The following is a 19,764-nucleotide window of genomic DNA, read 5'->3' as shown; positions in this document are numbered from 1 at the left end:
TATTACTCAAATTACGAGAATGATACAGATAGCTTATAATAAAAACTGAATTCAATAAATACTCTTTTTAGATTATCCTCTATTATATATAGAGTTTACATGATCATACTTTTTTCCAAACCCTTTTTTAAACATTTACCATGTACGACTAACTAATTGTTATGTAGTTACTCACTACAAGGGGACTCCCTAGCACTATTTGTCATTAAAAATTTGTCATGAATAAGGGTTTATATTATTAATATTATGTGAATGTTATGTTACTTACTCTGTTGAAGCCTGCTTCCAAATATGGTAGAACAGCAAAATCATCCTTTAGGTACGCACTGCAACAATATTTATTCATTTATTTATTAGGAAACATCTGCATATAATAGAAACAGAAAGAAGACAAATAAAATATAAAGTTATTAAAAAAAAATTGTATTGACGTATCTTACAACAGTTTCACAGAAACTGTAATGTAATTATGACAATGTTAGTCTAGTAAAATTTATCTTTAGCATTTTTAAATATAAATAATATACAAAAAATAAAGTAAAATACTGTACTGCACCATATTAATAAACATAGTAATGATGTATTTTGGTTTTTATGTAATGTTAACCATGGTATTAAGTATTTAGAAACAAATACTGATTTATAATAATTATCATATTAAACTAGAGTCCTCCTATGTATAATAATTCTATATATTTCTTTAATTCTATCGATGACAGCTGATAAGATACAGACAAAACATAAAAGCAAAGGTTCTGATATACAATATACAATTGTTTTCATAATATTTGATCAAAGAAGATTTATTAATTGGAATGATTATAGAAATACGTAGAAAACTTTTGTCATTAAAATTAATATTTGTATTCAACTTTTGTTCATTATAAGTTTGATGAGACTTTTGAATATAATAGTATTTTTTATACACAAATACAATAATTATAATAAAATTGGGTGTGGCAGTCCGCTGCTGAGGGACACCTGGCCGCGCCTGGCCCACGACAGGCAGGAGTGGAACTGGATAAAAGATTCCTATGTCCAAAGATGGACAAGCCAAAAACTGACAATGCAAGCATATGATGTTTGCTAAATGTTACAATGTATTACTACTACCTACTGTTAAAAGTATTTTTTAAGGAGCTTTCCAAGTGAAACATCAAAAATCTTAATTATTTTTTGGAAATAAGGGCTACTGTTATCGGTTTATATGTGGCGGCGTCCATGCGGGTTATCTCGGGTTATCTCTCTCCCTAAAATATGGCTGATGGCTGGCCATGCGTTATACTCGTGAACGGGTCCTACTTGTGGTGACTGGTCGTACTTGAATTCGTATATGCGGTGATGTCAGTTATTACGACTATGTATTTGTGCGTTGTTCCCTCGAGAAAGTAAGTGCGTGCTCCTATGTCACTATGCCCCCTGCTTATAGAAGACGAATCTTTGTTTTTAATTCGTTATTATTAATTATTACTTAAGATGTCATATGGAACATGGTGTATTGGTTGCAGCTCCTTAAAACCGTTGTGGAAAAAAAACTAGGGGATTATAAAGAGTGGCGGAGAGTTTATTGGCAGTTTTTCTCTTCCGTTCTACGTCCTTGATTTGAGAACTGACAGAATGTTAAATTAGAAGCATTTAATGTATATTTATTTTTTTGGACGTTCATAAGTGTACATTGGGTCATCTATATGAATAAATGATTTTTGACTTTGACATTAATGTTACATAACAAAATCTAGTATCCAAGGTATATGTAGTGATCTCATGATTGTGTAATAGGAGTTAGAGCTACGAGCTTAACTCTAAGCAAACAAAACATACCCCCATTTGGAGTTAATTAGTGCAGTAACTCGATCCCTACTATAAAGGCAAGCTGCCTTCTACCTTATGTATGATGCCTTAACACCTTGAATATTGACATATACATCTGTGTGTAAGGCTGTGTTTTCCTTGAAGTGTTCGACTTTATTAAATATATCACTGTATTTTAATTTTTATACAGTGGAATCTATTTAACTCGAATCTCTAGAATTGACAAGAACTTCTAAATACATATGATTTAACTACTGGAAGCTCGATTCACAGAGGCCGGGTTTATAATTTTTCATTAATAAATTCATAGCACGTCTACAAGACAAAAATAATTGATTGCTAATCCATTCTAATATAGTCTATTTCTAATATAGTCTGGTAACCGAATATTTATTTTGGATTTTATTGCTTTTATTTAGGGGAATCCTAAGTAAGACAACATTGTATTTTAATATAGCAGTCTCCCTTTTGAAATTAGGGTTTAGGGTATAAATGTGTATTATCAAAACTTCGTAAACAAAATTAAAATAACATAAACAATAACAAACTATATAACATAACCATAACATTTTTTCGAGTAATGAAGTCGAAATAATTTGAGATACCGCATATTTAGGCGTTCAGCGAAAGGCTTTTTTCGACTTACGAGATATTCTGTGTGGTTTTGTCATAGATTTATTAAGTTTCTACCTTTTTCCTTTTTTTATCGAGGTCCATTAGTAGCTCATAAATAGAATCACCAAAAAATTCAATATATTCATTCATTCAATAATAGTAATACAGTTTATATCAATTTGATTAATAAAGTGATTCTCTCACTTCTCTGAAGCTGCAATATTAGATCGTATAAACACACTGGCAAGGAGCTTCGTTTTATTCGTATTTTTATGAATAGCTTTTCTTATATTTGGTAAACAGTACCGTGCCGTGTTTGTATTGTATGAATCTAATACGAATAATATTTTCTTCGTTGAATTAGTAACAGATGGTATATATTCTCACAAATATTTTCGAAGGATACTTTCTAGAATTTTTATATGTTCACGTATCTAATGTTCTTAAATTAATTTAAGCTAACATTGGAGTTAGACAGGGAGTCTAACTCCAATGTATTTATTAACTAGAAATAATCTTCGCATCTGGGATCATTTCTTGTACATATAACCAAGTGTGAGTGACAAGAACTCCACTCAAAATAATAGATTATATAAAACCTTTTTTGTTCAGAGTGACCGTCTTTGCCCTTTCAAATTGTTAAGACAAAGCCGTATTACATTGATTGCATCCGATATCCGTAAGACAGCAGAATTTGATATACAATTTGAGTAAAAAAACCGACAGCTGCAAAGCATTAGGTCAATACTGATATTTTTTAAAGGATGTCTTAAAATCATTATTAGGTGGAAAACTTACGATAGAAATAATACGAACATGGTTAAATATATGCAAAAAGCAATAACGTCGAAAACGTTTGTAAATAAATAAGCACGAAATAGAAGTATTTATTCACTTTTATATATAAAAGGGTTTCGATCCGTAAACACTTATCAATGGAGCTATGAATATTTTTGGCAGGGTCTTGTTAAAATATTTGTACATAGTTAGTTACAATGCGACTATAAATTAAAATAATGTTATCCTAACTAATTCTGATTGTCTGTCTGAGATTGTCCCAAACAGTAGTAGTTGTAATTAGCCATGAGCGTGCGTCATTCATATCTGAATCGTAGGTTCGAACCTCGGTTGTGCTCCAATACCTTAATAATCGCAAAAAATACAAACCATACCTGGAACGGTTCTGCGAAGTATCTTGCGAGTTACAAAAAAAGAATGATTATGATTTTAATTTACGTATCTTTTTAGTAAAAGAGATGTAAAAGTCTCTCGACACAATGACAGGGAAGTAGATCTCGAAAATCCAAAAAGAACTTTGACCACCGATTTGGCTATTAGAAACCTTAACCTTAACTTAAACCTCATTAGATAAAGCGACCACATAATAATGTTTTTATTTACGGAATTAAGCCCCATTTATTATAAACACGAATTTAAATACATTTGAGACATATAATTCTTTCAAAATAACCAACTCACTGAAGTGAGATTCTCGTCTATTGATTGGTATAGACTGGTATAGCCTTGCGTTTCCATTGTGGAAATTTTACAGGCTTATAAATTTATATATCAACTTTATTTCGCGCGGTAAGTTCATTTTATACTGCCATGAACGACTATTTTATATAACCAGCCGACAAACCAGGTACTTCCAAACCTTTACTAGGGGCCAAGAGAAGAGCGTACCACTACCCAAAGACCGGCAACGCACTTGTAACCCTAACCAAACATGCCATTCAATGGATTATAATACAAATCATTGAATTAAGAGAAAATTTAATAGGGCGTTTTACAACATGCACTAGCGATATTTTTAATTACATAGAAATTATATACATAAATATCACCGTATAGAATTTATTCATCGGTGTGTGCTACAATTGTTAAGGTTAAAGGACCATGGGTTGAAAAGGACACAGAGAAATAAGGACAGGGTAGGGTCTAATGAATGGATCCTTGTCTTAAATACGTCCGAATTCGTGTTTTTGAAAGCAACAATATATTCAAAACCTTTAAAATGTGAGCTGTTTTACTTAATAATGTATTTCTGTTAAAATATTATTTTCAAATATTATATTATAAAGTATGACAACGATTTTGTTTTGATTTAAGTTCGATAATGTGAAGAAAAACATAAATTTGTGCTCTGTACGTAAAAATTATACAGATGCTTCCGGTAACCAAATAAACAAAGTAATATTATTAAAGAAAGTGTTAATGGTAATGTTAAAAAAAGAAATAAGTGAACTAAAAAAAATACATATAGTAATAAGTAATTTTCAAAAGACAAAAGACAATACATAATGCCTTAAAACAGAAGTAGAAATGGGCGTGGCATGATGCCCAGATAAAAAGTGAACTTTAAAGTCAACTATATGGAAAGGACCATGAGGAAGAAGAAGAGATCGTCCTAAAATAACGTGGATAAATATATAAGCGTTAGCAGGAAGCGAATGGAGAAAGAAATGCAGATATTTGGAAAAACCTGAAGAAGGCTTTTACCCATGAAGGGGTTCCGATCAATGGTGAAGGAAGTTAGTAACAGAATAACAAGGAAAAACCATAAAAATTTAAATTGAATATTCTAGATTTGTAAAGATTGGAAATTAACGGGCTTAATATCATTAATAAATAAATATATTTTAATGTGTTTCAACGCGAATCAATTAGTTAATTATGAACACGGGGTATATGTTATATTCTCATTACGAAAAAGCGCATGTAACGAAACTTGTAAAATCTGAAAAGATTTTAGTATTATTTTTAACCAAAAATATATTATGTTTTAAACACGAGACACATTAATTATCGAATGTACACTAAAACCATGGTTTAATCTTTATCAAAGCTTTTACAGTCACCGGTAAACCCGTAAGCTCCATTTTACATATGACCAATTTAGGTTCTATTGTGCGCTATGTCAGCCTTTGTTCGCTTGATAGAGCCTGAAATACCTAAACTGCGTTGCAACGGATTATTGCCTCACATGTTGCCTGATTGAACTAAAAACGTATTTAGTTGAAATTATCGTGATTCTCTTTTTTATTATTGTCCCTTCAAAATTCATTGATTAATATACGTTTAACTGTCCTAAACAACTCCGTAAATATTGTTAAATTGTAATTAAGTAATAGATTGTTATAATAATATAATCATGGTTAAGTATGTTTCTATAATAGTATGTTTTCTTAAGGTAAAATGTTAACATTAAGTCTTATCGTTCAGAGAAGACGTCGATTCATTTAAACTCGGTTGACTGCACAAACAGGGGTCGAATCTAATCGGTTGTCAGTTTAAAATGGTAATTCCTGAAAAGATCCCTCGATTGTTAAATGTCACGAAAATAATCAGTAGACTAAGCGGGAATCTTAAGGTTTCCGAACCAATGGAGCGTGTCGTATACCAATGACAGGGATTGTCACTATTCACAGAATATGTTTAAATAGATACATTTCGTGAGTACTGGGTATGTACTAGGTTTGGTGACTTGGTACGTAAGGTTTTGGTTAAATGGTAGAATTTGATTAATGCCTTTATTAATTGAAGAATAATACAATAGTAGTAACTTCGACTTAACTTCAGGTCATAAAATATTGTAATTTATTTTAATCCATGGTTTATTATAATCGATGGTTTTGAAGACTACTATAAAAAATTCAACACCATAGTAGTATGTTTAATGAATTTAATTATAATATAAAGTAATTGTTGGATTATTCAGTTTGCATAGATAATAACAGTAAAACCTGTTATTTATAATAAAATAAATAAACTTGTTTATTTAAAAGGTACAATAGACTTGTTTTATCTAAGACAGAAGCATTTATTTACCGAAACGAAATGTAAGTGAAGTTAACTTTAATTACATCGTGCCGTGGAGCTGTTAGAACTTTGTAGTTTCGGGATTTCGAAAGTTTTCGTGTCAACAAACTGTTCGTTAGTGCGGTCATGGTTATAGCTCGTAAGGCTAAAAAGCCCTTATCTAAATATATAAAACAAAGTCGTGTTAGTTATCTCTTTTTGGTGGTTTCTTTTCCGCTCCGAATAACAGAATAAGTAATAAAATATCGGATAAGTTTTCAAATAAATAAATTATTTTTACGAATGCAAACATCATGTGGTGCCATCTGTTGACAAAACTACGCTTTATTTTACATCGAATTCGTGTCAGTTCATTAAATTTGGATCTTGAAGTGAATAGGGAGATGCTTAACCAGGCAATAATAGAAAGAGACCAATAATCGAGAGTGTGAAACTGCCATTCTTCTTTCGCTATAGCAAGCAATAAAACATTTCTGTATTTGCAAAAAAAGTTGTATTAATGTTACTTATCCTAAAATATGTTTAACTAAAGTAACAACGATATTATTAGACTGTAAGGCAGAACGAAGCTAGCCGGATCATCCAGTATATTATAAAATGAAGTTCTCTTACCATGTCTATCGGTTTGATGAAAACAAAAATGATTGTACACTTAACAATAGATACTCTTGAGTGTATAATTTATTTATATAAATTTATTTAACAACGATTTTGGACGAAGTTGCATAAAATCTTGCAATTACTAAGTTGCGGGATAAATCTAGCATTTAGTATCTATAGCATCTGAATATATTTTTGATAAGAAAAATAAAAATAATTGATGCTAAGTAACATACAACTTTAATGGTGGGAGGGATGATGGCCGACGGGTAGGTGGAAAAAGTTGAATGACGACTGCACAAAATAAAATGGGGTGGAAAAAGTCGGAAGAGGCATTTTCTCGGACAGGGGGCCTCATTTATGAGTGGTAAAAAATTTATTGATATTATGATAATGATTTTTGTTAAATATATGTCAATACCATGTGGATGATTAAAAACTTAAAAAATTAATGGAATTAGTATGTTTGCTTGTATGTATTATGTAACAAACTCATAACTTAAAATTAATTCTACTAAAATAAGGTACTAATTTAATACTGAATAAAAATTGTTGTGATAACAAATGCATTCTGTGAAAAGCGAAGTAAACATTTCTGAGTAAAACCCGTATACAAATTCGTGGAGATATCATGCTTCAAAAAACATCAGCTAAATAACATTCCACGAATTTTAATTGCGAAAAATGTTTGACTCACAATATGGATATCAAATGTTTTAAACAATATTTAATACTTTCTGTATTTTTTGACGCTTTGACGCTTAGTGCAAGGGTTGAGCACTGTGTTTTCCTCTCTTTTTAATCGATTGATTTATAACTTGAGAAAGAAGAATGAATTAAGGTTTTATTTAGTATATAATTATAACGATTATTATCATTGAGTATTTTTTTATAATATAATTACTGGTGGCTGAGGCCACGATCAAGTAATTATTTACTTACATACTTTTGTATCTATTTTGTATCTATTCTGTGTGTTGGTGTGTACTTTTTTATAATAAGGAATGTGTAAAAAAAGATAGCCTTCAGTAGCTGACATAACCTATGCCTGGTGTTCTGTACCTCTGTTTGTAAGGTGTCTGTACCTGTTTTCCTTTATCGAACGAGTGCGTATTTCAACCTTGGACCTCCTGATTGTGAGCCGCGCGCTTAAAGCATTAAAACTTTCCGTTGTGAAGTATCTAAACTAAATGCAGCTTTAAAAAGCTCCTTAATTTTAGCAATTGTTTTATTCATTAAATTTAGAAATATTTACTCTTTTATTGATTTTCATAGACAATGTTACGGATATAATCAAAATAATTAAAGAAGGCTATGTTCTCTATATCAATTCTGTGATTTTCGAAAAAACCTTCTCTTCCTAAAACCAATTTTTTGACGTGAAAAAACACGCGTCATTATTGTTACAGGTTTCGAGTCAAAGTGAGGCTCCCTTTGATACCGGGCACCGGCTCTTTTTCAAAACAAAACGTAGTTCTAACAGTGTATGCATATCTATTCTATTTTATTTATTATATTCCTTGAAAACTGTAAATATATTAAAATATAGTATATACCAATGGGGGTACAACCTTTTAGTTCTAGGCCTCAAATTAATTTATCTATTCCATGATTATTTCTAATAGGCAAGTAGGTGATCAGTCTTTTGTAGCTGATACACGTTGTCTATATTTTGGATCAAACCTACGACCCTAGAGATAAGAGTCATACGCTAAGGTCACTATTGAAAAAAAATTCAGATTAAACATTTACAAAAAAAAAACATTAAAAATTATTCAATACGTTTTAACGAAATAAAGCATAATTATGAGTCTGAGGGGAAAAAACATATAAAGGACCTTACTTATATTTTTAAAGTGTTTAATATATTCCGCTATAGAAACATCAATCTTGTTTAGGTGAATTGACGTGCGTCAATATAACAGTGTGTAACTTCACCACTGACTCCCTTTGACGTTGTTTGCTTTCAGTTAAATCCTATGTTTGAATAACGTGACTTGTTTTATTAAAATGTTCCAGATCGCTCATGTGGAATATGTAGCCTGTATTTTGGTTTATTTTGTTCAAAACTAAATTTACACAAATGTAGTGTTGTTAGAGTTTTTTATTACAAATTAAAATTCAAAATAATTTATTTATATAGGTAGCACAATGTGCACTTATGAACTTCAAAACGGAAATATATTAAATACTTCTAATTTATACATTTACTGCCAGTTCTCAAAAAAAGGGTGTAGAACGGTAGAACTAGTAATAAACTCTCCGCCACTCTTTTTAATCGCCAAGATTTTGTTTCACACAATGTTTGTAAGGAGCTACAACCATTACCCCATGTTCCATATTAAATCTTATATAATTAATAATAATACAATACACTTATTGGTTCTGTGTAATTCACTTATTCGAAATACACCGCTTTAAATAATCAATTGTCTTTTTTCGTCATAGCGTAAATATAATTTGCTATTAAGAGACAGAAGAGCAGCGTTGGCCTAGAGGTTTGAGCGACTTTCAATGGACTTTTTATGTGCATTGTGTGCATTTAAAATTCGGGGTGAAAGAAAACAACGTGAGGAAACGACTTGCCATAGACCCAAAAAGTAGACAGCGTGTGTCAGGCAAAGGAGTCTGATCAATTTCTTTGTTGCCTGACAATGATCATGAAACCGATTCAGTAATCTGACGCGCAGAACTAAAAAATGATGTAGCGCCACTGTTTTTAATAAAGATATAAAATATTACTTTAATTAAAATACTATAATTAGATAGATCACTTATATATATATACTACTTTATATCAATGTACTGATGTTTTCATAAATTAAATTAATTAGATTGATTGCTAAGTTGTGTTTTTTTTTTTAATAAATCCCGTATTGATTTATCAAGCTTATATGAATAACTAACATTTAATACTAATAATATTAGGACTAAACGAAGAATGTGAAAGATTAAGCGTAACCCAGAGAGCCATGGAAAGAAGTAAAATAAAGAAAAGAAGAATTGATAAAATAAGTAACAAGAATTTAAGAGATAAAAAAGGGCTTGCAGACCTTCTATATAAAAGAAAAGAACTAAAATGGAAATGGGATAACTATAAGAGGAGCAGATAAATGGAGCAAAATTGTAACACTATGACAACCAAGACTTAATAATGAAATAAATGAAATCGACGTAGGCAATTTAAAAGGTAGGCCGATTAAATCGTGGAAAGGGCTGGAAAGACCTGGACGAGATTAATATACAATAAGGAAAAATGGAGGACAATGGTCCCCCATGCCCCATGTCCCCCAGGCCTTTGCCCGTGGGCACACAGAATTAGTTATCGTAGATTAAGAAAAACAATAGTTATAGTGCATATATTTTGTATTCTGATATAGGTAAGGCTATAAATAATATATATATACACATATATATATATATATATATATATATATATATAATAAGAAAGAACAATTGTATTCGTATTTTACAATTTGAAACTGTAACTTTTATCTGTATTTCAAAAAGCACTGCGAATAACCAATATTCAGCATGAAACTCCAGCTTGCAAATGAAATTTATTGTTTCAAAATTAATTATCCGTCCATCACGGAGCATTTTACCCTTTATTTCCCGAACGACACTTGGGACAATATCTCAATTGAGGACAGTATACCTAATGTTATTATGGAGTTGATTACTTTTAAATCGATAGAACCTAGTCCATTAATAGAATAAGCCTTTATTTGCTATTTATTACAAAAGGCTTGTTTGATTAAGATATTGCATAAGATTTGTACAATTCAAAGTGCATTGTGAATTATCAAGTTTACAATATACAGTTAAATATTACTGGTGACAATGCCCTAACTTTTGTAGGAACCGATCTGAAGTTTTTGTGAATAACTTTTTATTTTACTTGTGTCCTTTTACATTCTTCCTTTTAATATGTTTTAATTGCTTTGTTTTGTCTATGTAATTTTATGTCTTAAGATGTTTTGTACTTATTTTATTTTATGTTCTGACAGTGGTTGCCTGAAAATAACTCTCTCGAAAGCGACAAAGACGCCAGTATTTCTATTACTGCAACGAAGTGTAGCATCGCCAATGCAACTATGTAGGTCGTTAAAAAATCAATCTCATCCGGCAAGAAAATCATCCTAGACACAATTTGATGCCAAGACTCAGATGGAGTTGTGGTGCTTAGTTGTTAAACATTAATAAGAAATTAGTCAAGATAGCATAAAGTAATCCGAGTGTTCAAGAACTCGGTTTCTGAGTATCTATGGGATATGTGTTAGGGTAAAGTTTGTTTGCCCACAGCCAGAAACAGTCTGTTACACAGTTCCCCATTAAGAAAGACGTTGTGCTTACTAAATGCTGTCTCCGACACTATATTTATATGCTCTTAGAGTTACATCACAGTAGCGATGTTGTGTATAATATGTTCATATTTAATATTATACAATTTTGGCATTATCGTATTGCCTTAATACTATAATGTGTGTATTTTTGTAAATAAATATTTTTACACTTGGAATTCTTTTTCGAAACATCCGATCCTGTAATGGCACTCGATTTACGAATCATCCAGGCAATAATGTACGCAAGGAATTAACATAAACAGCCATGTAAATCCCGAGATGGCCGCTGAATCAAAATCGAAATCTGCGCAACTGTTTATCGCGAATAAATCGTTTTTATGGGTCGTACAAAAGCCGAAACGTGTTGCTTGTTTTGCGTCAAAATTTTATGAGATAAATAACTTTTTCATGTCCGTGTGGATTATGAAGCGCTTTTATGCTTTAAGAGAAGCTTTAAAGATTATATTTTTGTTTAAGTTGTACTCGTAAATAATAAATGTATTTTTAAATGAATTACGTGTTTATCTCAAACTTAACTTTGTTTAAGACATGTCGAGTTATTTCCACGTAAGTTTTGAGAATTTAGGTAATGTGTGATGCTTTGGAAATACCACATTAAAATAAAAAACAGAGGCCTTACAATCTTTACTAAGCAAGTAGGTGATCAGCTTGCTGTGCCTGACATACGCCTTCGACTAAGGCATGATGTTTTCCTTTGCCGTACGAGCGAATGTTAAATAAGTACATAGAATGAAAATCCACTGGTGCACAGCCGGGGCACGAATCTATGACCGATGAGAGTCGCACGCTGAAGCCGCTACGCAAAGACTGCTTTAATACAATATTTAATGTTAAAATAATAATATTAAAAACGTGTACGAATAATAAACGAACTGTTTTTAAACATATTAATTGCACAAATGAATACTTATAATAAAGTAACAGACATTGCAGTACATACTTCTAAAACATTGCCAATAATAATAATCTCCTTCATCTCAATTGGTATTCGGATGATATATCAAACTAATTTACGTAACATATTAAAAAGGAAGGAATCCCCAATTTGTAATCTGTAAAAAATCTGCTGTAATGAGATTGAGAATTTATATATTTGTATTGCAATGTGCGCAGACAAAAGATGGACTGAAGCTACCCGCTGGAGGTCCCCCCGAGGAAAACCTAAGGTTCCTGGAGAGAAATGTATGGAGGAGCTAAGAACAGATCCAAAAGGAAAGTTCAGCGAAGTCCGTACCTTCTGGGTAAGGGAAAGGCTACAGATCACAAAGATACGGAAATAACAAATAAGAGTAAACTTACAAAACTAACACCCACTTGATATGTAATTTTTTTAACAGTATCTTATTAAAGAAGCTTTATTTATTATAATATATTTGTATTTATTAAACAATTGTTACCTATGTTTTAGCCTCATAAATAACCAGATGTCTGGACATTAAAATTTATTTAATAAAAACACAAAAACATAAAATATAATGACGTTAACGAACAGTATTTACGATACGAAGTTATTACGCATCGAGAGTGAGAAATTATTGACACTAAAGTCAGAATATAAAACCATTCGAATAATGTATTTGATCGTAAAGTTCTTCAACTTTGGATTAAAACATATATAATGATTTGATTATAGGTTTTATATGGCAAAGTTTTTTCTGAACGTAAAGTATGAAGTCAATTATAATATGGCTTGACTGGGAACAGGAACTCTGATCGTTCAGATGGAAGACACAAAAAGTGCCGTCACGATTATTAAGCACTTTACATGTGGTAGGAAGGTAGGATAAGACTAATCATTAAAATAATGTCAATGAAATTAACATCTAAAACTTAGGTGCATCGGAGGGATCCAAGTCATATTGTCAAGGTTCACGTCAAGGAAACGTGTCCACCTAAACCTAGACCTGGCAACAACGCACCATTTCAAAGACGGAAGACGTTGGGATGACCTGGACTGAGGTTAAATGATCTGCCCAATATGATGGAATATGGATGGATGAATTAATATGACTTAATCATATGGATGCCCAGAAGGATGCAGAAGCAGTAAATAGGGACATAGGACCTTAAATAAACGTCTAAAAACTACTGGCGACTTACATAAAACTTCTGATTATAGGAAAAAAAAATAAAAAAAATTGATGTAACCTTTAGTACAATCGCTTCTCGCATTTCAGAGATGTCTTGTCAAAGAAGCGAAAGGCAAAAATGTCGCACAAATAAAACAGATCCAATACTTTGTTCGTGTCAGATGATATTGTTTCTCTAAATAAGATTATTTATCGAAGCGAAATAAAATGCAAGATGGTAAATGCTGTAAAATTGTTAAACAATTTTGAAACTGGATGATTCGAAGTTCGCTAAGAATTACAGAAAAATGGTTTTGACATATCAAGGAAGTTGTTATTGTTAGAGTTGTTGGCCTTGTTAGAAAAGTTAGTTGTTAGTATTAGTTCCCGGTAGACTACCACCTGAGTGACATAATCTAACATTAGTTAATTTACATATATATATTACTTTACGTTAATTAGTAGCGCAAACTTGTAGACAAATAATTGTAAAACGTCAATTAAGTATGTATATGTGCTTTTATATATATAAAATATGTGTCACTTAGTTTTAAGAACCCATGAACTACTACCCCACTAACTTTAATTGCATGTCAGTTATAAGTTTTTGTTTTAAACGATTAAAGACGAAGAAAGAAGTTCACTGCTTCGACAATCGTGTTTCATTTTTTTTAATCTTTCCAACAACCTCCAAAATTACCTACAGCTACTAAGTATTTCCAAATCGCTCATACCTACCTAACATAGTTACCTAAAATATGCTGAACAAAGAATGTTTACTTTAAGTCGCAGCTAACAGAAAACGTATTAGAAGGCATTATGCAAATTGCAGCGTTTTTAAATAAGTCTAGGTAGTAACTAGTTTTATAGAACTCTTGCTTTTTAATATGGAAAGTGCAGCCAGGAAGCACGTTTTAATGGGCCATTTCAAAGTTACTACATAAATACAGCATAAAATGTGGAGCTTCAGGTTATAAGTTGATTTTTTTGTAAGAATAAAAAAAAACATTTGCATTAAAATACATCTGCCTGTCCTGTAAATCCGGGTTTGTCTGTACAAAATTAAAAGTATAAATATGTAATATTTATTTATTTTTCTCACATATAACATTTACAACAATAAATAAGATTCTTTGGAATCTGTTTTGAAAATAATTTTGTAAGTAGGAAAATTCGGAAAATTTAAATAACTGTTGTTGCAATTATAAACTCAAGTATTTGTTCTGAGTAAAGTTAAAAGTGGTATTTAAATGAGTCTTTATAAAAAAAATACTGTACCATAATAAAACATAATATTATTAAATTTAAAAAAAAAATATTAAAATCAAAACGTATTATGAATTTAAGGTAAAAAATATTTCTCAAGACTCTTATTGGAGCTTGTTGAAGAGGGATTAAAATATGCTTTAATTAAAAGCACTTACAATTTTCTAATAAAGATATAAATGAATGATCTGATTGCAATCATAAGAACTAAGAAGTAAAAGTCAATGATTGCGGGCGATATTGGCTAAGTTTAGAAGTTCTGTTGCTATAACTTCGTGCAAACTCTTATAATAGTAGCACTCTTTTAATAGTATATGCGTTTATAATTAAAAGACCCTAATACATTTAATACGCAGGACCGTTGGAAAAATAGCCACTATGCAAATGAATTTCTATGTTTGTAAGTATATCTAAGATACATTGTTCAGATTTCAATTGAACATTAAGGTTTATATATGTCTATATAAATATACTAGGTCACGTAATTTCTAAATTTTAACAGCTGAAAGAGTGCCATACACTAATAGCTATAATATATAAATATGTATGAATAGGTAAAAGATATTGTTTCATAATACCTAATATTGCCCGGTCTTATTAATTTCTCACTTCCTCTCAAAGTGGTGAAGGCTTCTTCAAGCCCTTAGTTATAGTGGTGCCTCATAGCTTTTTACCTTTGATCCTAGGCTCTGTCAGATACCTTAGGTATCTTGGTGAAGACATCCTGTACTTATTATATATTTACTATATATGTGTTGCATCTGTAGGGCTAAGTAATCCATAGGTACTGACCTCTTTCATATATTTAGCTATCTAGTGCAGCTTGCTTATACATACACTACTATAGTGATACTTCTGACGTGAAATACATATAAATTAAACAACACATTTCACAGTCCACTGGTTGGCAAACTGTACATTGGTCATTGGTCTATCGAATTCAAAGCATCCATGGTTAGAATAATAAATTATCCATGTGTAACAAAGCCTTTATTAATTTAGTTTTTTATTTCTAGCAAAATATCGATTTTTAGGGATATTAATATTTTTTGCTACGTTCTTCAACTCGATTTACATTAAGTCGAAGATAAGGGAGGGAGCGATTGAGAGAGAGACAGGGAGACATAGATATATATATAAGAAAGTAGTACGGAAAGAAAGAAACTATCTAGTTTTTAGTGGTCCATTCACGGGCATAGTAACGAATTAATTAATCGTGCAATAAATTTAAGATTCATCTTAAAAGACTCGACGAAGGTAGCCACCCTTGACCTAATTTCGCACATCGATATACATCACACATGCCTTCTGTCACCCACGCCTCTATTCCACTTTATTAGAACATTCTTCAGCTGGTATTTTATTACCGGAAAATTGTCAGTTTTTTACTTATCTTTATTTAAAACGATTTATGTTATTGCTTTAAAATTAGACTCATAACTGAATATTAAATACTCTATTGTACTAAATTAAATGTTTTTGAATAGATGGGATTCGTTTCAATTAGCCATTGTCTTATAAATATAAAGTGGCATTTAGTAGGGTTTTGAAATCGAGTACTAAATCATTTTAGAACGATAAAAATGTTTTTCATATATGTGATTATGTATCGCTAGAAACAGAAGATAACACTTACCTTTTTTTAACGACTGCAATCAAAACGGTGTGTTGTGTGTTTTTCAGCCCTCGTATTGCTCTGAAACAAAAATATTTAATTATAATTAAAAAGATCATGTCAGAAAAAGATGTTTTTTAATTAAAAAAGTGCGTGCGTACAAAGTACACAGTCCAATGTTCGTGCTAATGATAATATTAATAAAAAAGAGTGTGTGTACTTATGTACACGCGTTAGAAGTTATACTTCTTTGGCGTAAGGAAAAAAAATAACTAAAATATAGTAGTGATTAACGATAAATATTAAATTTAATCAAAAAGATTATATTTAAATAAATAAATTATTAGTAAATACTATCACCGTCGTATATGAAATTGATTTACAAACACCAAAATTATATTTATTTATTCACACTGTTTAATTGTACTGTTACGAAACACGTGTTCTAAATATTTAAATACTAGAATTTACTAACTTTAACATAGTTATCGATTTCTATGCCACCTAAACCTAACTTTACGATGTCGAATTTAGGTGTTGGTGTGTACGCAACGTAAAAATTCACTCTCATCATTTTTCTCCATCGCGCCAGAAGAAGTATAACTTCAATAAAAAATCTGCGTTTCTGCACAAAACGTTATGCGACTGAATTGCCATCTAAAGTTCTTATATAACTACTAAATGAATACATCAACTAAAAGCGTGTATTTTTCTCGATCTCCCTTTCACACTCTCTCTCAATCGGTCTCAAACGCTCTGTCCCTTTTCTTCGACAAAAACGCTGCACATCTTCGTGACGTGTCAGCCGTAAAAATGAACCTCATTCTTAAAGTCTTAAAATTTCTTTGTGACCCTGAACTTTTACTTACTAACGAGTGTATAAAGAGCTCTTCACACTTTTCGCTTGGAATGTTTTCGGCATCTCGAAAACTTTACCAGGAGATAAACCAAATCGATTTATGAAAAGTACTACCAGCAGCATGTAGACCTTAACATTTAGTCTTTCATGGCTGGTAATCATTATTTTTGAACTCTATATAATTAAATAAACACATAAATAGTTCATTACTTAAACGAAAATAATACTTTCTGATTTATAATTCGAAAATGAAATCGTATTGCAACTGAAAGCCAGCAACTGGCAGGAAGTGGCACAGGACGTGGAACGGTGGAACTTTCATGTTTCGGAGGACAATGTACGTTTTAGGTCGCAGAGCGCAGTGTTATATATATCATATAATACATGAATTCCTTATTAATACATTTTTGTTGCTTTCGCTGAGCGTATTTTGGAGTACTAAAGCCTTACACTTACAAATAATCGTTGAAAGAGCTTAGACACTTATATTTGGAAATTAATCAACGCCAAAAATCGCCAAAAATCAAACTAAAAATCATCCTTTAAAATATAAAATAAATTCTAAGACAAAGTTGTTAGAACATCGTAACTATTATTAGCTGTATTATAATATAATATAATATAATATAGATATAAATTTATCAAAAAACAGCCCTTAAACTGTATGGCAAATAATAGAGATCGGAAATTTTTTATTTTTAGATACTTTTGCTGATAGTACGATAATAATATCATCCTTTTTGGTGTCTTTGAAGGGCGGTTAAGAAAGAAAAGGATGTTGTCAGGTGCTGAAGCAAACAATTTCTATCGAAACACTACTTGGGGAAATATGTATGGAAGATACTTCCCTATTTTTAATATATTATTAAAAATAGGGAAGTATCTACTATAATATAACTATTTAATATAGTAAGCAAAATAAAAAATATATGTTATATAGAACTTATGTCCCAAACTTGTATATCGCGCGTGTTAATACTTTTCCGTCACCGGCTATTTTGATGTTCGTAATGGAATTAATCATATTACGAGTTATAATGGAAACAGTCAAACTACATTATTAAATAACATGGAAACTGTAAGCGTTTAAATTTACAATCAAAACATGTTCAAAATTTAAATATACATTTTATTATTCGTTGTTTTAACAGAATACTACTAACTAATCCAATTATTTTTTATGGTAATAAAAATAAATAAATAATAAAATCATTTTATTTATTTGAGGATTTAATATAAAGAGATTTTGATTTCAAGTGGGATAACAGTTTTTCTTATAAGATAGAAAATAACGTGATTTAACCATAGACAATACACTTTATATAACATTAAGGAATTAAATATTATGACACTATCTGGTTATAAACGATTTTAAAACAAAATAAATTAATCAGAATAATACTCGAAAAAGATCTAATCTAGATCCATCACTTACTACTCCAGAAGATAAACCACTCCTTATGTGGAATAAAATCGTATTAGTTTTTACAACCAACTCCCAAACGAAATTAGACAATTATCACTGAATAAACTCTCGTTAAATGACACTAATCCTTGGGATAGATTTACTCTAGTTTACGTTTAAGCCTTATGATTCAAAACAAGCGATTAAAAAGAGTAGCGGAGATTTTCCTGCCAGTTCTTGTCTACGCCTTTGACTTGAGAACTGGTAGTAAATGTTACATCTTTTCTGTTGTCGTTCATAAGTGTACTTAATAACCTATATGAATAAAGTCATTTTAAGTTTGATTTTAGGTATATTTAACGTCTAATAAAACTAATATTTTTATTTTCTCAACTACAAAATGACTTCCTTAAATTTCATTTTACCATTATAGTTCATATTCTTAATTGATATAAGGTATTTTGACACGTCTAAATGACCAGATTTCAACTCCGTCCGTCATTAAGTCACCAAGGGACGTAATATCGAAAGAGTTGTCCCAAAAACGAGAAGGTCCTGTGTATTTAGGTCAGGCTCTCAATCAATGTCTACACATTTCAACCGAATTTATATTTATCGGAGATACGGATTAAAAAAAAAGTAATAAAGCTTTCTTTTTTTAGTATTCTCTTTAGTTTCTAGTTATACACGATGTTATTAATTTTAAAAGGTTAATTAAAAAATCAATAAAAATGATAAAAAAAAAGAGATCAGTTTGACGAATATTTTTGTCGTAAACCGATTATAAACTGTCATATAAGGCTGTAACTAACTGTGTCGTACATAATCAATGTAATAGTACTTATAAAATTAATAAATAAACTATAGTGAAACTTAGAGTTTCTCGAATCACAGCTCCAAATTGAAACAGCTAAATAATTACAATACAATAATGTTATGGCGCATGCTTTTTAACTCCCTAAGAAATTAATTAAAACATCATGATTTGTGAATGGAAGAAGGTACAACTTCTTAAGCTTTAACCAACGCCACTTAGAATAAAAAAAACCTAACCTGCTGTTACTTACTGGAAACTGAGACAATATCATTTACAGTATTCATATAATATCATCACCATGTATGTAATATCATTTTAAAGGGGTCCAAAGTCATGCGCTTTCTTAATACTACTTCGGATACATTCAAGTCGTTAAGAACGATATAATTTGGAGCTGTTTTGAGTTGGAGCCGTGATTCGACAGATTTACCAACTAAATTATGTCCGACATTGTGGTCCGGAGCAATTAATAAAGTTATAAACTTGCTCTAACCATTTACATATTGAGGAAATACAA

At 30.8% G+C, this 19,764-nt stretch overlaps 1 protein-coding gene across 9 annotated transcripts in view; it reads right to left on the bottom strand.

Moving 5' to 3' along the window:
* The window catches only part of LOC110995748 (high affinity cAMP-specific and IBMX-insensitive 3',5'-cyclic phosphodiesterase 8), a 117,352-nt gene that overhangs the window by 9,815 nt on the left and 87,773 nt on the right, over nt 1-19,764 (bottom strand). For all 9 annotated transcript variants that reach the window (XM_022263053.2, XM_022263057.2, XM_022263055.2 and 6 more), the window contains 2 exons: nt 16,188-16,247; nt 269-326 (listed from right to left, as the gene is read on the bottom strand). In XM_022263053.2, the coding sequence (XP_022118745.2) occupies nt 269-326; nt 16,188-16,247 (118 nt within the window). The remainder of the gene's footprint in view (nt 1-268; nt 327-16,187; nt 16,248-19,764) is intronic.

Source organism: Pieris rapae, chromosome 1 (assembly GCF_905147795.1).
Source record: "Pieris rapae chromosome 1, ilPieRapa1.1, whole genome shotgun sequence".
In the NCBI taxonomy this organism is placed as follows: domain Eukaryota; kingdom Metazoa; phylum Arthropoda; class Insecta; order Lepidoptera; family Pieridae; genus Pieris; species Pieris rapae.
Note: the sequence above shows the minus strand (reverse complement) of the source record. Positions and strands in the feature narration are given on the sequence as shown.